At 40.5% G+C, this 25,255-nt stretch overlaps 1 protein-coding gene across 1 annotated transcript in view; it reads right to left on the bottom strand.

Moving 5' to 3' along the window:
• LOC128845543 (sodium channel protein type 1 subunit alpha) overlaps positions 1-25,255 on the bottom strand; it is a 177,588-nt gene that overhangs the window by 63,852 nt on the left and 88,481 nt on the right. Inside the window, exons 8-17 of the mRNA XM_054044345.1 lie at positions 13,938-14,001; positions 13,067-13,208; positions 12,682-12,888; positions 11,684-11,971; positions 10,481-10,861; positions 9,175-9,307; positions 7,392-7,630; positions 4,265-4,438; positions 3,075-3,431; positions 1,485-1,964 (exon numbers count right to left, since the gene is read on the bottom strand). Of these exons, the coding sequence (XP_053900320.1) occupies positions 1,485-1,964; positions 3,075-3,431; positions 4,265-4,438; positions 7,392-7,630; positions 9,175-9,307; positions 10,481-10,861; positions 11,684-11,971; positions 12,682-12,888; positions 13,067-13,208; positions 13,938-14,001 (2,465 nt within the window). The remainder of the gene's footprint in view (positions 1-1,484; positions 1,965-3,074; positions 3,432-4,264; positions 4,439-7,391; positions 7,631-9,174; positions 9,308-10,480; positions 10,862-11,683; positions 11,972-12,681; positions 12,889-13,066; positions 13,209-13,937; positions 14,002-25,255) is intronic.

Genomic DNA, 25,255 nt, shown 5'->3' with positions numbered 1-25,255 from the left:
CAAACACTTACTACCAAGTCTAGTGTTTACTACCATGTTTGCAGAAACAGGCCTTATGCCCTGATCCTGTAAACCCATATGCACTTGCTTAATTTTTTTATTACAGAGAATAATCCCATTGAAATCAACTGAGCTAATCAGGATAATAAAGGGAAGCACGTACATAACTGTTTACAGGATTGGGACCTTAGTTTATAAGCCCTCTGGTGTCAGAGTTTCTGTAGCTCTTAGCTGAGATGAGGAAGCGGGAAGGCAAGGAGCCATCGCACTCCTGATGTTCTGCCTCATTCATGTTGTTACTATCAGAAAGAATTATATAGAGAAGTATAAAAGACAAAGATTCCAGTTGCTTGTTGAACTTTTCATTATTTACTGTACTTTATATAGTTTTCACAACTCTTCTTTTTGTGTTATACTGTTGCATAAATCCAGGATTTATCAGTTTCACAGATCAAAAGTACTTTGAATGTCATTCCATAGTCTTGTTCATTTTCACTTATGACAGCCTGCTTGCTTTCAAGTTAGCTAAGAAAATAAACTAATGAGAAAGGTCATTAGATCTCACGCTTTAGCCATAAATCAAACATCTGTGAGTTCAGTAAGGAAATGCTCCTCCTGTGACCTCTTATACTGCATCTAGGTACATTGTGCAGAGGTGTGTGTGATGCGGGGAGGAATAGTTTTACTTAAATTTGGCCACTATTTACATTGTTCCATCTTTAACAGCAAAATGGGAGATGGTTATTAATACCTCAAGTATTAACTGGGAAATGGTGACAATATCATCACCAGTAAAGATTGTCGGGGTAGTCCCAGGGAGTGCTCTAAACTGCTTTATGGGGTAGAATTTCAAGGACTATTGTATGAACATAGCATTCAAGTCTTGGTGGGCTGGACTGTCTCAGATAACTTAAGGAATATCTTCATGTTCTTTAGGTCAGTAATTTGTGATCTCTGGTTCAGATGATTCGCTATGGACACCCTCTGCTGTAAGATTATGGATGAAATCCTGATCCACTGAAATGAATGACAAAACTCCCATTGACATCAGTATGGCCAGAATTCAACCCTATGTGCTTTCCCATTTGTTTACTTATTGTGGTTTATTTATTTATTAAAAATGATGACATTTGGGTCAAAATGGCCGAGCGAGTCCAGGCTGTTGTGTTTGACTATATTGCAATTCTAGTATTCGATTCATTACTTTGTAAAAAACATATCTTGTGTTCTTCCATTGGCTTTATTTTTCAATTTTAACAACAAAATGGTTTTGTAGTACATCAGATAACCTGAACTTAAACATCATTTTATTAGACTCTTGGTCTACAAAAGCTGATCATTCAGAAAGCTAAAAAGAATGTTTTTCATGCAAGATGTATCTATTCTTTGGGCCCAGTTCATCCCTGCACTAGTTTCACGCTGAAAGAAAAACAGAAAAATTATCACAATATTAAAAAATAAGTATATAAGCAGTATTTAAATACCTCTTTGCTTTCTTCCAGATCCGACTCACTGCTAAACTCTTCTGTATTTAAATTTTCAAAATCTGATTCTCCAACAGCAATCGGTACTGTTACAGTGAGGCTTGGGTTGTTTATGAACGACATGAAATCACTTTCATCAATGATATATTTTTCCACGCTGCTGCCTGTGCCTATGCCACTAGTTCCATTGCCATCTTTAAGATAATCAAGGTCTTTGTTTATTTCCACTGTAAGATGATTAGAAATGCAGCTGTCTTTTTTGTTTAGTTCTTCAAGTGGCTTGATTTCATTTAAAGCTTTTTGTTTTTTAACGAAGGATTTTTGGACGAATTCACGTACTTTTCTTTTCACATAATCTATTCCCTTCTCAATTCTTGCTACAGCAATCTGGAGATTGTTCATTTCATTATCATCATCGGTGGCAGCAAGGTTGTCTGCACTAAATGAGCTCAGTAGCAAGGCCAAAAATAGGTTCAGAACCTGGAAAAGGATAGAAAAGGAATTCCTAGATTTATCTCAGTGGAAATAATTTCTTGCTAGAATACTTTCTAAAGCTATGTGAAGGATGTGTCTAAAGGACCAAAGTTTCAAACAAACAAACAAACAAACAAACCCAAACAACCCAAGAACTGTGTTTTTATAATGAATGGAGTGTTATATCTTTAATAAACTTACACTAAAACACTTGCATTAGAAAAAGGTGTGTTTATAATTCATGATATTTTGAAGAAGGGCAAATCATATAGTAAAAAAAGTGATTCACAAATATTATGACAAATGAAAGAACTAAATATGGTTTGCTATGATTCATAGGGCCATATTATTCACCAATCACAAATAGTCAGACAACTGGCAAGTATTTGAGAAAATGCTTTTGAATCCCAAAAGTTTACAAATATTGGCACAAAAAATTTTTATTCAAAACAGGGCCGGCTCCAGGCACCAGGTTCTCAAGCAGGTGCTTGAGGCGGCTGCTCCGGAGAGGGGCAGCAGGTCCAGGTATTCGGCGGCAATTCGGCAGACGGTCCCTCACTCCGGCTCGGAGCGAAGGACCTCCTGTCGAATTGCCGCCGCAGATCGCGATCGCGGCCGCGGCTTTTTTGTTTTTTGTTTTTGGCTGCTTGGGGCGGCCAAAACCCTGGAGCCGGCACTGATTTAAAAATTCAGACAGGAAGTTTCTTCTTGTTATTCTTCATCATCCTGTTTAAAAAGTTTCACTTCTCCAATCAGAGAACAGAAACTATACCATGTGTTTTATGTGACCAGACACATAATAAATAAGTTTATAAAAAAGGCACAGGCTGAACATTATTTGAAGCACACTGTATTTGCAAATTGCAAAAACAAAAATGAAGAGAGTGACTAAAGTTCACTCTATAATTATATATCATGAGTTTGATCCTGCAAGGTGTGGAGTATTCTGTTTCCAATCCAGCAAAGCATTTAAGCTTAATTTTAAGCATCTGAGTAGTTCAGTTGAAATCATATGCTTAAGTGCTTTATTGGGATGGGGCCAGAATTCTCATTGCATTGCACGATTGAATTGTTTTTTTCCCCAGAATAAATCTTTGAAACATTTTGATTACGTACCACTAAATTTCCAATCACCATGACCATCATGAAGACAGTAAGGCACATAGCTTGGCCTGCAACCTCCATACAGTCCCACATAGTCTCTATCCATTCTCCACATAACACTCGGAATACTATCAAGAAAGAGTGGAAGAAGTCTTGCATGTGCCAGCGTGGAAGTATACAGTCATTGGAGATCTTGCAGACACATTCCTTGTAGCTTTTACCAAACAACTGCATACCAACCACAGCAAAAATGAAGACAATGATGGCCAGCACCAACGTCAAATTTCCCAAAGCCCCCACTGAGTTACCAATAATCTTTATCAGCATATTCAGTGTTGGCCAAGATTTTGCCAATTTGAAAACTCGTAACTGAAAAAAAAGAATAAAAAGGCATTGTTAGTACTGATTTTAACAGAGACACAAAAGTGTTTTACAAATTAGTTTGTGAAAAAAGGTTTCAGAGTAGCAGCCGTGTTAGTCTGTATCTGCAAAAAGAACAGGAGTACTTGTGGCACCTTAGAGACTAATAAATTTATTAGAGCATAAGCTTTCGTGGACTACAGCCCACTCTATATGCATCCAAAGAAGTGGGCTGTAGTCCACGAAAGCTTATGCTCTAATAAATTTGTTAGTCTCTAAGGTGCCACAAGTACTCCTGTTCTTTTTGTGAAAAAAGTATTGCTGCCAATGATGAAAATGCTGCAGACTTTTACAACTTGGTACCCCAAGAACATAGTCTTGGATCAAGGATGTAAAAGCCCAGAGACACACCTCATGTAACTTAAAATCTAGGGTTCAGTGTTACCCTGAGATGCCACAGAACTTCAAGACTACCTACCTGTGTGTACATAAAGAAGAGATCCACTCTGATAATATCAGTAGGAGCACAATAAAGATATTCAGTAAGTCCATGTGTTTCTCCACTGTAGAATACTTGAAGTAAGTAATTGCAATAAAAATTTGGAAATAGGCCCCACTCCTACATTGGGATGCATTAGTATGTATTCCTGCAGTGTCCTCATTAAAGACAACAGGACACTGCATGGCCAGGGGTACATATAAGTGGATCACATTTTTGGATCAGAGTCATAATGACCTTAAGTTATCTTGTTAAGACACAAAAGTTGAATTAAAATATTATTAGTGCAACAAAGCCTGTAACTGTAAATTGCAATAATATTTTGTTTTATTAATATATTTACCAATCTGAACGATCGGAGAACTGATAGTCCTTCCACATCTGCAAGACCAAGTTCAATCAAACTAAGTGTTACAATAAAACTATCAAAAATATTCCAGCCTTCTTGGAAATAATAATAAGGATCCTTGGCAATTATCTTCAGAAACATTTCTGCTGTGAAGATCCCAGTGAAGACCTAAATTCAAAAGGCAATTTATTATTCAGTTGGAAAATTTAAATTACCATTATTTGTGCAGATTTTACATTCCAGCTACATATCTTCAATGAGCATAATTTAGAATGGCTATTCACAAAAATTCTTCAATTCAAATCATTAAAATAATCAAAGGAAGGTCAAATTATTTTATTTAGTACTTTATTATTAGTGTTTAAAATTTGTTGCTTTAAAAAGAATGATCATAGTGACATCTTATACACAGCTTCCGATAGAAACTCCATCACAGAACACATACGAAATCTTCTTTTCATTTGATTTAATTTTACAGGAAATAAATTACTTAAGCTCCTGGTTTATAATACAATTTAAAAACTATTTAGGATGACCATACATCCCGTTCTGGCTGAGACAGTACCGTTTTTAAACCCTGTCCCGGCTGTCCTGACTTTTCTGGCAAACCTGAGTATTTGTCTCGTTTGCTCTTGTCAACTGATGACCAGTTGGCAAGAGCAAATGAGACAAATGCCCAGTTTTGCCAAAAAAGTGGGGTGTGACCCCTAGCGGGGCGAGGAGGAATGTGCAGGAGGGAGGAGCGGCAATGCCAACCCTGCACGAGAGGGAGAGCTCGGGGGAGTGGCTCATGCCAGCCATGCACGAGTGGGCGGCAGGTGGTCTTGGGTCAGCCCTGCATGTGTGGGGGTAGAGAGAGGCCTCGGCCTGCCCGTGCAGTGTCCCGCTTTCCCTTTGGGAAAATATGGTCACCCTAACTCTGTTAGAATGCAAGCTCTTTTTTCCACAGCACAAGCAATGCCCCCAATTTAATTTTCACATTATGCAATAGAATGCTTTCCAAGAAATTACATGCTACTCTGCCTAGAACACTATTGTTGGGATATTAATGACACTATAAAGATATGCTCTTATACAGCCTAATTTCACAAGATCTAGCAAGATCAACAATTTACATCAGGTGGGGATCTGCCCAGGAGTCTTCTCCTTGATTTCAATGCACATTAGGTCGTTAACAGGATTATGATGGCATTTAATATTATAGGTAGTTTAGACATACTAACTTCATTTCCAATTAAGCTTTTCTAAGGGATATATACATATAATAGATATGTCTTGAATGATTAATAACTACTGAGTCCTTCTGGCCCTCAACAATTAGAAAAGCTATCCATCTCTGTTTATTCCAAAAAAGGACCAACCTAGGAAGAAAATACAATAAAAAATGGTTCACATCACGTGAGACACTTTGTCTAAGGACCCTCAAAGTAGCCAAGGCAGAGCAAGGGCGGGGCCTCAGGGGAGGAAGAAAAGTGGGGCAGGAAGAGTGGAGCAAGGACTAGGCCTTGGGGGAAGAGGTGGAGCGAGGGCAGGACCTCAGAGGAAGGGGCGGAGTGAGGGCGGGCCTCGGGTGGAACGGGGGTGAAGCACCCACAGGGAAAAATAAAAGTCAGCGTGCTTAAAAGTGCCTTAGAGACAAGTGCATCCTTGGAAATGTGATAAATATGTTAGGTACTAAAGAACTGAGAACTGATGATCATAAGTAAATGTAATAAGAAACCGTAGTAATTTACATTGTTCCTTGCTATAACTGCTGAGCTTCAACTCTAGACTGTAATAATTGCTTACAAGACTGTATTATGTGTGTAGTACACACCTAAAACATTTGTTGTGTCTACACTTGAGTGGTGAACTATTGATTGTATATTAATGTGGTTTTAAGTAATTAATAAATTGCTGGTTAGTTAAAAATAAGCAAGTGTCCTGATTTGAAAAATACTGTTCAAGTTAAAAGTTGACTTGAAAAGAATCCAGCATTAAAAAAAATTAAGCTTACACTCCCTGGATGCAAGGAAAAGGAGATATCCTATTAAATTCCATTCTATATTGACTAACCTAGTTTGTTAGATTTCAGCTTTAAAATCTAACTGGCACCTTGGCAAATTCATAAACATTGTCCCCCTTTCACACTTACACTTTGCAATGATATATACTATATCAAATCATATGATGTAGAATACTTTCACCAACCAAGGTTAGCAGACATTTCCTTGGATGGGAAACAAACTATACAATTCTAGAACAACACATTTTATGGTTTATCATGTGATTGTCATATAAAATGTCCTGTTCTTAATATATAGTATATTATTTGAAGTATAGAGAATCAGGTTTTTTGTCTGCCTGCTAATTCTGCATCATCTAATCTTACAGCTATTTACATGTTCTAAAATATATTTCCTTCACATTGCAATAAATATGAATGATATTAAAGAAGCACATTACATGAAATCTATTCTTGAAATAAAACAAAGTAGAACTGTAGGTTCAAGTGTTTAAATATGTTTATATGATCCAACCTCTTAATTTAAAAGCTTTAGCGCTGCAGAGAACCAACTGACAAACTTCTTAATTTATCTTTATCTTAATTTCTTTTCTATATACTAACCATAGCATTGCCAGGTTACTAACCAATCTGATGGTCATTTACAATTAGAAAACCTACTGAGATGCAATATATTAGGAAACTACATTTCCATACTGAAAATTGTTGTTTGCGAGTGTTTTAATATAATTTCTGGAACTACTACCTTTCAATAGATGTGCCCAAAGAAACTACGAAAAACCATATTTGTATATATTGACATGAAGAAGATGAAATTCAAACATGTCAAAGAGGTTTGAATAGATTAAATCTGAGATGATTCAATAGATTTGCCAAGTGATGTATTAAACAAAGTATTACTTTATACTGTTAATCTATATGTCTTGAGAAAGAATTGAAGGTGGGAGCTCCAAAAATTTTGTGAAATACAGACCGAACTAAAGGACAACTCAATTAGTTAAAAAAAAAAAACACAGAAGAAATTCCTGCTTAAAGCTATAATACAGATATATCTCCTTCAAAACCAAACAAATAAGCAAAATAAAAACATGTCACAAGACAAACTGAAAGACTTACCAGGTTTCCAACAGAAAGTACATTATTGAATTCTTCAGTCATTGGATAATGTTCCATGGCCATAAATAGTGTATTTAAAACAATGCAAATAGTAATAGCGAGATCAACAAATGGGTCCATCACAACTAAATTGACAATATGTTTTACTTTTAACCAACGTGGACTGCAGTCCCAGATCAAGAAAATGTTTGCAAATTTGTACCAGCATGGTGGGCATTTCTGTCTTGATTCTTCAAGTTCTAAGGAAAAATGTGTAAAAAAAATAAAATGTAAAATATCTGAATGCCATACTATACAGTGTCAAAGATGTCTTCGAAATCCTCTTGCCACATTTTCAGAGAACGGTGTAGCACAGCGGTTTTCAACTAGGAGTCCAGGGCCCCCGGGAGGGCTGTGAGCAGGTTTCAAGGGGTCTGCCAAGCAGGGTCAGTGTTAGATTCTCTGGGACTCAGGGCAGAAAGCCGAAGCCCTGTCATGCAGGGTTGCAGCCCGTGGCTCTGAACCCCACCACCCAGGGCTCAACCCAAAGCCTAGGCAATTTAGCTTTGTGTTGCCCCTGTGGCGTGAAGCCCCGGGAAATAGCCATGCTTGCTACCCCCTAATGCTGGCCCTGGTTTTTAAAGGCAGAAAAACAGTTGTTGTGGGACTGGTGGGCTGTGGAGTTTTTACAGCATGCTGGGAGGGCCTCAAAAAGAAAAAGGTTGAGACTTCCTGATATAGCAGGTGTGCCCGTTAAATATTCATCTATTTGAAAACAAATTCTTATTTGAGCACAAAAACACGTACTTATGCAGCCATTTTGTGCACGGTAATATGGATTTTCGCATCTATGATGAGCTTTATAATAGCAAAATCAGTGCTTTGTGACCACATGACCTGGAATGGTCAAAAAACAATGACACAAAAGTCTCACTAAGTAATGTGAGACAAACACATTAATTGGGAGTTCTTTTAGTCTATCTAGAAATATTTCCTGATAGCATAGGTGCAGAAAATAGAGGTGCGGGGTGGTGGTGGCCCTGTACCCCACTCCCCTGCTGCTGACTCTGCACCTTGGGCCCTGTTCCCAGCCCTCTGCCTGGGGCTTGGGTCCTGGCTGCTGGCCCTGTGCCCAGGGCTCCATTCCCAATTCTGGCCACTGGCTCCACTCCCCAGCGCTGGCCCCATACCCGGCAGGGCCGGCTCCAGGCACCAGCGAAGGAAGCAGGTGCCTGGGGCGGCCAATAGAAAGGGGCAGCACTCTGTCCGTTATTGGGACGGCACATCTGGGTCTGGGGTGGCAATTTGGCGGCAGATCCTTCAGTCCCTCTCTTCCTCTTCAGCGGCAACTCAATCTCTCCCATTCAGTCTTCGGTGACAATTCAGCGGCAGCTCAATCGGGTTTTTCTTTTTTTTCGCCGCTTGGGGCGGCAAAAAAGCTGGAGCCGGCCCTTATACCCGGGGCCCCACGCCCAGCCCCCTGCTTCCAGAGCTCCACTTCCAGGGCTCCACGCCTGCCCCCAGCTGTGGCCACAGCCTCAGCCCCCTTACCTCTGTCCAGGTCTCCCCCTTCCCAGAAACACATCCCTGCTCCCAGCCTCAGCTCGGAGGGGTGGGGCGCAGACAGAGGTACGGGGGCTGGTTTTCAGCACCCCCACTACTAAAAATGTTCCAGCACCACTGGTACAAAGGGACAATATCAGGTTAAAATATACATATCTAAAGTTATTGTTTTAGTTTCAAATGACAGTTTCAGAAGTTCACTGAAAATACACTAACATTTTAAATTCAATATTTTACACACCTTCCATAGTATTTGAGAGTATGCTAGCTATACTCATTGCCCTGTCTCTTTGAGCAGGGTCTTCCAGAAAATCCATAGAAACATGAAAGGAACTGGATCTTCTCTTTCTCGTTTCTGTTTCAGTAGTCATGCCCTGCAAATAGAATAATAATGGATAGGATCATCATCTTGAGTGATACAATAAGCAAATACTACATACACTGAATTTCTAAATTTGAAGGAATACATGCTTCATGCAATTTATTTTTTTGTTTAATTTATCATGCAAGACTTTTCTTACTTATTGTATTAACCTAGCATTTTCAAAATATATTAAAGAAATTTTCTCGATTGAATCACTCATCCTCCTGCACAGTCAGTTACTAGAAATCCTCAGTTCAATACATAACATATGAAGCTTGTGGGAGAGAAATGTGAAATTGAATAATTATTCAACAATCTAAATCTCAGTACCGTTTATGAGAAATGGGTCAAACATATTGAAACATTTGCAGATGTTTACTTCTTCTTATAAAACGTCTCATTGTTGTAAAATTACAAGGTATCCATCCAGTCTTAAACAGCAACAAATAAAAAAAGTCTGATTTAGTCATGCTTCCACATGCTGGTGTATTCCCAAGTACTCTAAGTGGACAACCTTGAAATAAGATAACCAAATATTTTTAGAGATATTCTGCTATCTGTATATACACATAGATTACAGCACATATGTGCACAGAGACATTTTTGGTTTTGAAGGAGGGTGCATGAATGTGGTGCCTCCAATAACTGTTTAGTTTATTTTCTATAATAGAGACCTACATCAAAAAAGGGGGAAAAGCGCATAAGAATGAAAACATATATATGATAGTGCTGAATGTATACTGTTTTTATATTGCAATGAGCTGATAAAGCCCAATGTTATCAAAATTATCTACAACAAATTCAGGGTTATACTGACTGAATTCATATGGTAACATTTATTATATACCCTTTCTATTCGTATAGTAAGTTGAAATCTTATCCAACGTGGCCAGATAGAGCTTTTTAATAGCTACAATAAGTTCTACCATATTTTTATGGGTATATAATAGACAAATACTTGCATATTAATTTGATATTTTTTCTTGTTAGCTCTGAGAATTTTTGCAGATAAATACTTAAATTTCAAACTTATTTTGTTAGTATATTAAAGGTATTACAAGATGCAGGAACATTCATAGCTTGGCCAGCCAGGATCATTCCTAAGGAATTCCATTCTGTAGAAAATACAGGCTGGTGCAGTAAGAAAAGGCCACCATGCCTGAGCTATTTAAATCTTCCTTACATTGTCATCAGTAGCTGGTTTATCTATTATCACCTCTGGCAGAAGTTGTCCAACAGGCGACGTAGGAACAGATGGTCCACCAACCAGGGAAACTACTCCATTGCAATCTACAGTGCTATGCATCTTCCCATTCGCTGGAAACACCGCCAGCACCCTGGATGACCTACTGGCCTGACTAATGTTACTGTTGCGCCGTTCACCATGTCTGCGTGGCACAAAAAGAGAATCTCTTCTGCTATCATTATCTTCAAAAGTGCTGTGTTCATCATCAGCAAAGTCATTTTCTGATCCTATATCCCTTGCTCGACCTCTGAAGCTGAAAAGACTCGTTTTGCTGTTGCGCCTTGGGGAAAACAAGGAGCCACGAATGCTCAGCAAAGACTGTAGGAAAATAAAAGAATATAATTATTAGCTAACACCCTTAAATCCTATATTTTTTTAAATAAAAATGGAGTTAACATGTTGTAGAAGTTGTTTTCATAAATAAAACTAGTAATCTTTTCCAGGAACCAAATTTTGCTTTCAGATTGTCATATGCATTAATTTCACTGAACTCTCTTTGTAAATTTAAAAGCCACTATTCATGAATTAATATAACAAATACTGAACCTGAGCCACCCCAGCTCCTGATGAAGCCAATGAGATTTGTGAGTAAGGATCAATAACAAGATAACTGGTATAAAATAAGAATAGAACAGACATAAACATAGCATCCTCTACATACTTAAGCAAGACCCGGAAACATTAGTAAAATACAAATAAAATCCATGGATATACTTATGGATGAGTTCTATAAAATTTAATAGGAATGAAAGCAATAGGGTTCCACAGCAATTATTTTAAAACAATCCTATAATATTGAACAGAGAATATATTTTTCTAGAATTTTTAAACCAACTTATGGAATTCTATTACAGGGATATAATTCCCTATTACATATTATAGTCTGATTTACAAATTCTATAGAAAAGCTATCTGCATTAAATTCTATATGGATTTTTTCAAGGAGTTATCTATGTCAGTTAGGTAAAATTCTCTTGAAACACTGGCAACAATAAAGATAGATAGGATTAAATAAAAGTTCGGTGTCTTCCTTCTTCATGTAGTAAAGTCACACTGTTATACCTGTGATACTGCAACAGTTTTTTGAAAGCCCATGATACTTCCAATACACTTTTCAACTAGCAACACTTTATACAGTACCTGGTGGGGGGACGAATACTTTTTTTCATATGTCAATCTGTTCCCTTCAATGGAAAATCGGAAAGTTTTCTTTCTGATGCTGCCTTCCGATTCAGATTTTTGAAATTCATCTTCATCCTTCTCCTCTCCTCCATATTGTTCTTTCTGCTTTCTCTTCTTCCTTCTGTTCCTCCTCTCTTTAGCACTCTTTGAACTCAACTTTGACGCGTCAGAAGAACTTTCTGAGAGTCCCCCTATTCCGCCTTCTGCACTGGGATCTCTTGACCCAGCAGAGGCTGTTGCTACTGCCTGCCATATCACAATAAATACTTCTGTTATTAGATCTACCAATGAAAAGCACTTTAAGAGCTACATATCATCATTATTACTAGCCAGCACTCTAAAACATCAAACTTTTAAATTTCACTTCTAGAGAACTTTCCAGTCCAGTCTTTGGCTGGCGCAGACTTTGCACATTGAGACTGTCAGGTAGCTGTACTCTTCTCAAACATTTTCTCTCACTTCTTTTCTGTATCCTTACTGCTTGCTAAAGTCACAGAGTGTTTCCTATGGCATAACAGATACCCATTGCCTAAATATGTGCAGATTCTGACCATATCCATCCCCCCACCCTCCATATATTGCTTCTCTTCTTAAATTATAAGGTTTCCAAGGCATGTACTCTGCCGACTACATTGTATATGCTATGGAATACAAATCCTCAATAACAAACAAACAAATAGTATATACATTCTTTTGAAGTCTCCTCTAGATCACAAGGCTGGGTTGCTCACAGCAAAATGTTTTTATTTCCAGCAATGAACACCTCGGAGCCGGCTCTGTTCTTGAAGCCAGAGTGGGCCTACCCATTGTTATAGGGAATACTTCATAACACAGGGCTCTAAACCCATTCTAAATCTGATGACCAATATCTACAGAAAACTCATCTGGATGCACTAATACAAGATTACAATATGATCAACAATTTAACTGATAAATACATAAAATCACAATGATACCTGAGCTGCTTCTTGTTGCTTTCTCAGCTGTTCTAGCATTTGCTGAAATTCTGCCTCCTTCTGCTCTGCTTCTTCCATGTTTGCTTGATTCTGCTCTTCATAGGCCATGGCAACAACAGCCAGGATCAAGTTAATCAGATAGAAAGAGCCCAGGAAAATCACCAGAACGAAAAATATCATGTATGTTTTGCCAGCAGCTCGTAGTGTCTGGAAGTAATAATAAATACGGCTTTATTAACTTTTTAATGTTACTACGTGAATTAATCACCTACTTTTCATTTTGTAGGAATCCATCATCTTCAGATTATATGAGAGATGTAATAGCATTGATATTAACTTCTTTGTATAATTTGATAGTATAAAAATACTTAGTCTTTGTTCTCACCAGCTGATAAAGGTTTTCCCAGTAGTCCTGAGTCATCAGTCGAAACAGTGACAAGAATGCCCAGCTGAATGTGTCAAAACTTGTGTAGCCATAGTTGGGATTTCTACCAGCTTTCACACATATATATCCTTCTGGACATTGACTACAAAAGGAGAGATATCAGGTGTTATCTTTTACAATTATTCTAATGTCAGTGGATGCTAGGTCCTGATAGAAGTTTGGGATTATGAAGTGCTGTTTTTGGTCAGTTCATCAGACAGGAACTCCTATCAGTTGGACAGAGCTCTACTCCACAAAATTACATTTAAAGATAGCTGGAAAATTGTGTATAACATTACAATTCTGCAGAAGGGTATTTTCTATTTGCATTTTGTTTCTTAGCAACACTTGCATATTACCTTAATACCAAACTGTCAACTATTTAGTCAAACTCTAAAACACAATGTAAATTCCTTGATTAATAGTATTTTCACCTTCAAATGTCCGTCTCCATATTCTTCACTCACCCTTGCAATAGCCTGATATTCTTCAGCAATCAGCACATATGAGCTGGAACCGTTGAGGAGTTTATGCCTTCCTAATTGGTACTTTTGTTACTTCTCAACCAGCCAGAAGCATGTGTTATTATTGGGTGTCTTTGAATTTGCTACCCAGTGAAGAATAAACTGACCTGTCCTGACCAGATCAGCTAGCTATGATTGGGAACTCAAGTCCAGGATCAGATCTAGAATCAAATCCCAATAACACATCTAATGTGAAATGGCAAATATTTCATTCAGCCGGTCAGTCAAATTATTCCAGGATATATATCTGAATATGCTGCATCCTATTTCTACGTAGTACAATAAAATGTCACGAAACATGTCCTTACCCTGCATCTGAGCCATTTCCACAAAGCAGAGCATCATTTTGCCCTTCCAGAACGTAAAAATGACCTGTTCAGAAAATAATTTTAATAAAATTGTAAGAAAAATACTACATAAATCTTCCACTGCTACATACTGAACTCATTTAAACAATGTTGAATAAACCCAGTCCTTTACTTTACATGAGTAATTCTACCACAGACAACTTGAAGAGTTTTATGAAACATTTTTATGATGGTGGATAGTTTTTGACTGGTATGATTTTACCTCAAAGGAGTTAAGGGGCTGATTCCCAGAAGTAAGAACTACACATTTACACATTTGAGCTCCAAAATAATACATTTGACTAAAACAAAGTAAACTGATACATTATTACTACTGCTTTATTCACCAGAATGAAATAAGATTATTTTCACAATTCAATTATAAACCAGCATAAATGATTTCTTCAACATGAACATGAAATCAAAGTGACAATATAAATTGCCAGAAAATGAATATCTTTAATTTATACTGTCAATGTGTCAAATAGCATCTAGAATCCTGATAGATGCTGTTAGAGCTGAATGAATTGTACATTTTTCCTTTCAAATGTGCAATGAAACATTTAACATTTTGTGGAACTTTATTTTGTATTTATTTGTTTTAGTAGACAGAATTTACCCTATTTTAAAAGATTTTGGCTAGCCTGATTTAATGAGACATTATTTTTTTGACTAGCATTACCGTGGCCTCAGCTGTTGCACCTACAAACAACTGTAGCTGTCAGAGGCAGCTAGTCATTAGAGACTAATAAGTTCAAGATCAACCAATAATTCCACAGCTGTCAGCCACTCTAAACAATGTAGGTATGTTTTCATTGCAGAGTTAGCCTAGGTGACCAGCATACAGGTCTGCGCACCAGGGTTAGCCTAGCCCTGGCATGAGCAGCCACAATGCAAAAGCCATACTCAAGTTACTGTGTCCTCACAGGTGCTATACTCATCTGTGTGTGTCATATCCCATGGTTCTTTGTGCTACAGAAAGCTGAGCTGCTCTATGATTCTTACCCAGTGAATTGTGGGAGAACTTGTCTGTCCTTTTGGACACACAAGGGGATTGTTGGAAGGCAGTGAAGGACTATCAGCACTCAAGTGATTTAGCCTGCACCCTCAGTGAAAAGTGGGTGAGTTAACAGCCTGAGTGAACACAGAACCTGAGCTCTAACACATACCCCAGCTGTCTCAGCTAGGCCAGACTGAAAGTACCACTAAAATCAGGTGAGAGATTGGGATGTGACAAATATTATGGACACCTGGAAGAGCCAAAGACTATTGTATCATCTTTATACATGTAATATGTATTTTTATGGGCTAGAGATTGTATTCTTGCTCTATGGGAAGAATGAAGGGATCTAAAGTAGATGTTACCACTCAAGAAAGAGAGCTTGGAGTCATTATGGATAGTTCTCTGAAAACATCGACTCAATATGTAGCAGCAGTCAAAAAAGCTACCAGAATGTTAGGAACCATTAAGAAAGGGATAATTAATAAGACAGAAAATATCATAATGGCACTATATAAATCCATGGAATGCCCACACTTTGAATACTGCATGCAGTTCTGGTTGCCACATCTCAAAAAAGATATATTAGCATTCGAAAAGGTACAGAGAAGGTCAACAGAAATGATTAACAGCTTCCATATGTGGAGAGATTAAAAAGACTGGGACTGTTCAGCTTGGAAAAGAGCTGACTAAAGGGGATATGAGAGAAGTCTATAAAATCATGAATGGTGTGGAGAAAGTGATTAACAGGCAGCAGGTTTAAAATAACAACAAGGAAGTACTTCTTCACACAATACAGTCAACTTGTGGAACTCCCAGGTTATGATTTGAAGGCCAAAAGTATAACTGGATTCAAAAAAGAATTAGATAAGTTCATGAAGTTCTTGGCTATTAGCCAAGATAGTCAGTGATACAACTCCACACTCTGGGTGTCACTAGCCTCTGACTGCCAGAAGCTGGGAGTGGACAACAGAGGATGGATCACAAGATGATCGTCCTGTTCTGTTCATTCCCTCTGAAGCACCTGGCACTCGCCACTATCTAAAGCAGGCCTGCACAACATGCGGCCCGGGGGCCGCATGCGGCCCGCATGGGTTCACTGTGCGGCCCGCAGGGGTTGAGTAGGTGGGCTCACTGTGCGGCCCGCAGGGGGGTGAGTAGGCAAGCGGTGGGTGAAGGGGGGGAGTGAGTAGGTGAGCCGGGGAGGGGGGCTGAGGAGGCAAGCGGTGAATCGGTGGCTGACCTGTTCTACTGATCTGATCTGGTCTGGCTCCCAACCCCTCTCCCAGGGCCAGCTCCAGGCTCCAGCAAAACAAGCAGGTGCTTGGGGCGGCATATTTCTAGGGGCAGCATTCTGGCGCCGGCCATCATAGGCATAGGCGCCGACACCGAGGCATGGGGAAAAAGTGCCCCCGCCGCCCCAGCTCGCCTCCGCTCCGCCTCCGCCTGCTCCCCTGAGCGCGCCGCCACCACTCCGCTTCTCCCCCTTCCCTCCCAGGCTTGCCGCACACGAAACAGCTGTTTCACGCAGCAAGGCTGGGAGGGAGGACAAGCCGAGCGGCGGGGCGCTCGGGGGAGGCAGCAGTGGTGGTGGAGCGGAGGTGAGCTGGAGCGGGGAGTGGTTCCTCTACCCCCCCCGTTACTTCCCCTGCGCCCCCCAACCCTAGCTCACCTCTGCTCGCCTGCTCCCCTGAACGCACCGCTGCTCCGCTTCTCCGCCCTCCCTCGCCTGAGAGGGAGGGGGGAGAAGCGGAGCGGCAGCACACCCGTGGGAGCAGGCGGAGCGGAGGTGAGCTAGGGCGGGAGGCCCGCAGGCAGCAATGGTGGGGGGAAAATGCGGTACGCCGGGGGAGGAGGCGGGGCTGGGGATTTGGAGAAGGGGTTTGGAAGGAGTGGAGTTGGGGCGGGGCCGGGGGCAGAGGGGCACGAAAAAAAAGGGGGGGCGGCCAAAAATTTTTTTGCTTGGGGTGGCAAAAATCCTAGAGCCGGCCCTGCCCTCTCCAAGAGTTGCAGCTGTCTGGAGGTGCCTGCCTTCCACGCCTTCCTCATTCACACCTCATTCATTCAACAGGGCAATTGATTACAAAGTGGGGGGAAGATCTTATTCTACTTCTAGCAAAACGACATTTTTCTTTTACCTTAATTATACTGCCTTAGGGGCCCGCTATAACAAATTACCGAGGTTCAATACTGCTGTTTCGGTGGGGTGGCGCTGGGGAAGGAGGGTTTGTTTCCGCGGGGCAGGTGGCGCTGGGGGGGGTAGTGTTTCGGCAGCACTTGGGGGGTTGTTTCCATGTGGTGTGTGGCACCGGGGGGGGGGGTGTTGTGTTTTGGGAGGGCTGGGTGGTGCTGGGGAGGGGGGTTTGGCAGAGCTTGGGGGGTTTTGGCCCTCAGCTGTTTTCTTTGGAGTAATATGGCCCTCGCCGCTTTACTAGTTGTGCAGGCCTGATCTAAAGACAGGAACCTGGGCTAGATGTACCATTGGTCTGACCCAAGATGGCCGTTCTCATGGGGCAGCTACAGTTTCTTGGGGTAAAATTAATGAAAATTACTGGGTATCATTAATGAAAATCCCTTTGAAAGTAACAAATCTGGAGAAGCCTCTTCCCAAGGGAAATTGCATATAAGGTTTGACCTTGTTAAAGAGACCTACCAAACAAAGAATTGAAAACTTATAAAGTGACCATTCAAAGAGAGAGGTCACTTTCATCCAATCCAAGAACTGACATGAGACTGTGACCAGAGGGACAGTCTCTGTAAGAGGATCTGAAGTACTTTAAACCTGCTAGGGCCTCCATGTGGAAGATGCGTGATACTTGGTAAGCTAGGCATGCATAATAGCTGTTTATTGTTTTTAAGATACGTCTTCTCTGTAATGCTTTTGCTCAGAATAAATAATACTTTGCTTTATGAAGCTGGCTGGCCACTGGTTAACCCAGTCATTGGCCCTGAAAGAACAGGATGTCAGGTGCTGAACTAAAGTCAGACCTGCTTAAGTGATCACAGTGAATTGCAGGAGGAATTGCAGCCAAAATCACCAGTCAAGAAGGAGAGAATTGCAGGACTCCACTCCAAGACAGGTGATGTAGGGTGCCTTCAAGGAGGCCATAAAGTAGTCTCAGGTGCAGTCTCCTCAGGAATTGTGAATCTGGATAACGGCCTAAGCTAAATCTGCAGTGAACACCTACTCTGTGGAGTGTGTCTGATGGACACAAGAGAGCAGTACCACCTGCTGTTGCAAAATGTTTCCTGATGGGACAGGAACTGCAACAGTACATCTGTTGCTACTGGAAGAATTTTTGCTCTGCAGCACATAGACTGAAGGCAGAAGAAAATGGTAACAGAGAACAGGTTTCTAGCAGGCTAATTCAGAGTACTGGTCACATTGCACATGCTCATTACAGCCATAGTCCTTCACTGCTACTTTGTTTCTTCTTCTTCTTCAGGCTCAGCAATAAGTAAAAGGTGTATGTTTTTGACTTCTGACCTGATAGTGTGGCTGTCAGTTAGGAAGGGGATAAGTAGGTAGTGAGCCTAGGAAAGGGTTTTCTGAGTCTGGAAGGCTGTACATGTGTATGTGTGTGGAGGACCATCAAGTGTCAGGAACTTGTTTTTATATCTTATCCAAAAAGTGGCACCTCCAGAAATTCTGAAGATGTTGGCCATCTGGGCTTAAAGGTTAATAATAGTCATACAGGCACTAAGAATTTGGGTATGTCTCATTCAAAGGTGAAAATAAGTACAGAATTAGTTTTTAAAGAAACAAAAAGAGAAGATTAAAAGGAAAAAGAGAAAGGGCAAGAACAAGGAAAAAAAGATAGAAAGAGGAAAATGTCAGTTCAGTGAAGTTGGGGTGAGAAAGACAGATGATGCAAAAGTGGGGAGAACATAAATGTAGGTGAGAAGGGAGAGAAGACAAAAATATAAGGGATAGCCAAAATTAACATAATGCCTTAAAAACTAAAGCAAACTAAGTGTGTAGCACAATTCAAAACTTCAGTTCATTATGAAGCCCTATTGCACTCATATACTGAGATTTTGGAGGATTGATCCTAAATGTTTGATTTCCTTCTCCGAAGATTTGAAGGGACACTTGTCAGGGTTGACGCTTGCTGAAAATCACATTTTATAGAATGTTCTCTTGGCACTGAAAAACTACCAACAACTTAGAAATAAAACATGCAGCAGTATTAAATCTGCTGCTCTGAAGCTTGGTGACTCATCCTACTCAAACCCAGGATGCTGGTATTTTTGTGATTTCAGAGATGCATGTGATGTATCTCATTTGTCCCCCACGCCCATACTTTTCTTGCCTGCTCTATTTTAAGAGCTGGAAAGATACTGAAATTGACACACATCCCATTGTGGTCATGCTGGCAAGCATTCTGCAATAAGAGATTCAAATATACAGCCCCATAAAAAACTTGAGTAAATAGGAACTGTGTGTGAATTAAAGGGATGGAACTGGACTGAGACCACATTTCACAAAGTCATTGAGTAGGCAAAGTTTGGTAAAGTTTTCTTTTCTAACCAATCTGTATGCTTATCACTTGTATACATTTCTTCAATTTTAAGACAATTTACTGATCTTACAGATACCAAAAAATTTGAAAAACACTAGTTTTTCACATCAGCCTGGGAATGAATTTAGAAACCATGTTTAAAATTTGTTTATAAAAAACTCTCACAAAAACAGTTACTAGTCTTGTGTGTACACGACCAAATTATGTTGGAACTATGTTTAAATATCATACAGCCAAACTGGTTAGAAATAGGTTTTCGTTGGAATCATACTTATGGAGAGTTTTAACAATCCACATTTGGGTTTTGGTCTACTGTAGATGGGGCTAAACAAACTTACTGAATCAAATGGAACAAAGGGATTGACTGGAATTTGAAGGCTTCCAGCCAGTCAATGCACCAAGATAATACTACTTTCAAGGAGACTACTTATAAGAGTATAGTTGACAAGATTTAACTCTGTATATCAATCTTCTCTCAAATAAAGTAAATGAGAGTTGCGTGGATGAGTAAGTTTATTAGGTGAACCTTAATTGTTTATTACTTCTGATTGTTTAAAATTGTGACCATAATATATTAATTAACTTACGACTTTGAATATTTGATTCATATGTGAGTATGTGTACTACAAACACAGAATAACATTATTATGGTTGCAAAGTTAAGCACTCAAACATTAGGAAATGGCAGAATTAAGGTTGTCTATGCAGTGCACTATGTGTGCATTGTGATACAGACTTTAATTACATGATCACATACTATTTTTACCACAATGCCCATGCCGCACTCAGTGCACAAAATGGTTGGTGCTCACTTAAAAAGCTATTTAATATTTTGTTTTCTCCTCATTGCTTAATGTGTGCACCCAGACCTATTTACTGTATACTATTCAAACTGCACCAGATGGAATTATTAATTTCCTCATGGGCTTGTCTACAATGCTTATCATTATAGTATCTAAGTCTTCACAAATGTTAATGAATTTATTATCACAACTCCCCAGTGAGATGAGTGGTTATTATTATCCCCATTTTATAAATAGGGAACTGAGACACAGAGAGATTAAGGTCAGAAGTATGCACTAATTTTGGGTGTCCAATTTGAGACACATAGGACCTGATTAGTATTATATGTTTAAAGTACAGCTCCCCATTGACTTCACTTGCAGCTGTGAGTGCTCAGCACTCCTACAAATCAGACTTCACAGGCTTGGGCCAGACACCCAGAAATTGAGGAACGCACAAAAAGAGTGGTAAGTATCCTTTTCTTCTTCGAGTGCTGGTCCCTACATATATTCCACATGTGGGTGACCAGCAAGCAATACTCAAATGTGGACAGGAGCAAGGATGCAGGATTACAGATGCTTATAACACTGCAGATCCAAAGGTGTCAGCAGAAGAGGCTTGGGACAATGTGTAATACACCTCTACCCCGCTATAACACGGTCACGGAGAGCCAAAAATCCCTACTGCATTATAGCTAAAACCCCGTTATATCAGGGTAGGTGCGGCAGGGATCCAGCGGTGATTTAAAGAGTTCCAGGCTCCAGCTGCTGCGGGGAGCTCCAGGCCCTTTAAATCGCCGGTGGAGCCCCCCTGCCACAGTCCCGGGGTAGGGGCGGCAGGGCTCCGACGGTGATTTAAAGAGCTCCGGGCGCTGCAGGGAGCCCAGGCCCTTTAAATCGCCGGCGAGCCCCGCTGCTGCAGCCCCGGGTAGGGGCGGCAGGGCTCCAGCGGTGATTTAAAGGGCCCAGGGCTCCCCACAGCAGCCGGAGCCCCGGACCCTTTAAAGTGCCGCTGGAGCCCCACTGCTACTGCGCTATACGTGAACCCGTGTTATATCGGTTGCGTTATAGCGGGGTAGAGGTGTACTTTGCAAAAGTGTGGCTGGAACTCCAGGTTTCCACCTTACAAATGTCCAGCAGAGGGACTTCTTGGAGACGTGCAACTGAGGTCACCTGCGCTCTAGTCGAATGGACCCTTACTTCATCTGGGGGGAGAGATGCACCATCTGATAAAGCCAATGGATGATACATCCAAAAATCCACTTAGAGAGTCTTTGAGAAGATATTGCTTGACTCAGAGCTCGCTCTGCTACAGCAACAAATAGCCCTAGGAATTTCTCAAAAGATTTTATCCTTTGCAAGTAGAATGCCAGTGCTTGTCTGACATTGAGAGAAGGAAGTTTCCTCTCTTCACTGAAAGCATGAGGCTTTGAGAAGAATACCAGTAAGTGAATCCATTGATTTATGTGGAATTCGGCAACTTCCTTTGGGATGAATTTTGGATGAAGACGAAAGGATCTTTGTGTTGAAAGTTCAAGATTGAGGTCTCACTGCAGCTTTGGCTTCACTACTGGTGGAAAGGTCCTGTCAAACCTTTTTGGGATCTGGCTGATACTGAGTTAGTAAAGATATGCACTGGTATGCACTGACTGCTGCTAAGTGAACTCACAGTGAGCTAATTGAGAGACCTGACAACTGGAGGGTAAGGAGATAATCTAAAATAGCAGGAATACCTGCTCACTCTGATGATATCTGGTTCTACTGTGCCCATGTAGAGAAATCCTCCAGTGGCTAGGTAACATTTTCTGGTAGAATCTTTCCTGCTGTTATTAAGAATAGGTTGTACAGCCCCAACATGAACACTCTAGGTCTGATGTTCTAGGTCTGATGCCCATCCAAATACAAAGCCGTGAGTGAAGAGAGTCCAGGTTGGGATGCCTGACCCTGCTGCTTTCTTGAGTTTGCAGGGATGGGAAAGACTGAATGCTGATAGGTTGATGGACTGACATTCATAAGAAGTCTGAAAAGCAGAACTGTCTGGACCAAATGGGTATGATGAGAATGAGTCGTTCTTTGTTGTGACGAATCTTCCATAGAATCTTGGACAGTAGCAGGATGGGAGGGAAGGCATACCTCAAGTGGCCTATCCAGGATAATATGAGACATCATCGTATAAGTCCTGACATTGTGCTGCTCTGGAAAAATATACATTGAACTTCTTGTTCAGCTGGAACACAAACAGGTCCCAAGATGGTGTTTCCCATTGTGTGAAGATGATCAGCACTGAATTGTGTAATTCCCATTTGCGATTGGTGACGGAATGCCTGTTGAGGATGTCTGACAGAAAGTTCTGGACACTTAGGAGGTACATTGCAGACACTGTGATGAGGTTCTGGATACACTAGTTCCATAAGTTGAACGGTTGCATGCATAGAAGGGATTTTGTCCCTGCCTGTTTGTTTATATAGAAGAAGGTCGCTGTGTTGTCTGACATTACCCAGACATATCAAGATCGAATAAGTTGAAGGAATTCATTGCTGGCTGGCCTGACTGCTCTTAGTTCCAAGAGGTTACTATGCATCTTGGTTTTTTGAGGTGTCCATGTACCTTGTGCTATGTGACCATTCATGTGGGACCATCCAAGGATAAGTCTGGCATGTTGAGTGTGGGAGGTAGGAAAGGGACTCCAATGCATATATGTCCTGGGTTCATCCATCAGGTGAACGAAGCCCTGACATTGACAGGGGTTGTCTCTATAGAGTTCATGGTGTGCCTGTCTGGCGTATACATTGACCAGACAACAGAGCTGTAGCTGGACAAATGGGGTTACACAGGTAATGTGTTCTAACAGAGAAAGACAGGCCTGGAACATTGTTTCAGGTCTGTGAGTGACTTGATTTATTAGACTGCGCACGGCATGGTATCTGTCCACAGGGAGGAAGGCCCTTGCTGTGGTTGAGTCCATGGTCACCACTATAAAGTATATGATATGTGGGAGAATCAGGGTAGACATTTCCACATTTATGCAGATTCCAAGGATACCAGGAGATGGAATAGTGACAAGGTTGCTAACAGTACTTTTAGGCAAGAACTGTTAGAAGTCAGTCACCATTTTGTCTCAGCTGTGCTGTCATCACTGGAAAGACCTTCATGAAGATCCTGGCTGTTGTTGCCAGACCAAACAGGCATACCCTTCACTAGTAATGTTCCTGATTAATCAGAAAACTATCAAAACCACTAACAAACTAAATACAATTATATTTACAGAGATGAAGACAAATTTGATGGGAGGAGGATTCTGACTTAGACCATGTGATGGTAAGAAGGAACCAGAGAGATGGTCAGGTTGCAGAACACAAGGAAAACCAAGATACAAGCGCATGATACAAGCTTCAAGCGCATGAATATTCCATGCGTGGAATACACAGAGGGACCAGCACTTTACTTTTCACTGGGCTCTAATAATCAATTATGAATTCCAGAACTCATCAAGTCACTTGTTGTTATACGTATTTTTTCTATCCTTGTTAACAAACACCTTCTAGGAAATAAATCTAACACTTTGGTAATTCTAATCATTTCAAACTGGCCCAGAAGACCTGCTTTGATATTCAAATCAATTGGCTGTGTGATTTTCCTTCCTAGTAGCATTCCCTTATGCTAGATTTACTGAGAGAGGCCATACATTTATTGGCTTTGCTATTGAAAGTGAAATAATGAAAAGAGACGATATTCAGAATTGCTAATGTCAGCAGTGCTCACATCAAGGATATATTCTTCTTCAAAGGTGTATTCAAGGACATGGATATCAGCTAGCATTTAAAAATAAAAGGGGGGGGGGCTTGATTTCTTTTTCACACAGTGTAGCTCCACTGTCCTCAACACTGTGATTTACTCTGGTGTAAGTGAGAAGAGAATACAACCTATAGCTCCCACGGAAAATTTCCAGAGATTTTAGAATTCTTATATAGGGCTCAATCGTGACTTTGCCATGAGTAGCATGTACACACAGGCCAGCATGTTATTGAATTGCCTCAGGAGTGGCTCAGAAAACAGACTGTCTCAGAGAGTCCCCTACCCATTACCACTTTCTCACTTCTTGCTCACCTGCATAAGACAAAATAATAGCTCTGAGGAGGCAGCTTCCCTTCTGTGCCGATACCCACCATGTGGGTAGCTGGCGCAGGGAAATATGGGGCACCTTTTGCCTCTTTCCCTTAATAATTGTTCCTGAACCTCAGTGTAAATACACTGAAGACCAGGTGGCAACTTCAATTCTGCAGTCACTTCCCTAGATCACTAGAATTTTCTCTCTCATCCTAGCACAACCTGATTCCTCAAAGGCTTCAGGTCTTCTATATCAGCCAACATGTAATCTCACAGTTCGGATTTATAATTAAATCGATTATAAGGCCAGAAGGGACCAAGGTGACCATCTAGTCTGAGCTCCTGAATAACACAGGACACAGAACTTGCCCAAACTAATTCCTGGTTGAATTAGAGCATGTCTTTCAGAAAGACATCCAATCTTGATTCAAAAATTTCCAGTGATGGAATCGCTACCATAACCCTTGGTAAGTTGTTACAATGGTTAATTAGCCTCACTGTTAAAAAATGTGCACTTTATTTCCAGTCTAAATTTGTCTAGCTTCATCTTCCAGCCATTAGATCTTCTTATATCTTTGTTTGCTAAATTAAAGGGTCCTTTATCAAATTTCTGTTCCTCATGTAGCTACTTATAAACGGTCATCAAATCACCCCTTAACCTTCTCTTTGACGAGCTAAATAAATTGAACTCCTTCAGTCTTTCAGTATAAGGCATGTTTTCCAAACCTTTAATCATCCTTATGGCTTGTCTCTGAATCCTCTTCAATTTATCAACACCCTTCTTGAACAGTTGACACCAGAACTGGCCACTGTATTCCAGTAGCAGTTGCACCAATGGCAAATACAGAAGAAACATGACCTCCCTAC

The sequence above is a fragment of the Malaclemys terrapin genome, chromosome 11 (assembly GCF_027887155.1).
Source record: "Malaclemys terrapin pileata isolate rMalTer1 chromosome 11, rMalTer1.hap1, whole genome shotgun sequence".
Taxonomy (NCBI): Eukaryota; Metazoa; Chordata; order Testudines; family Emydidae; genus Malaclemys; species Malaclemys terrapin.
The sequence above is the reverse complement of the archived record's forward strand: the minus strand, read 5'-3'. Positions and strand labels throughout refer to the sequence as shown.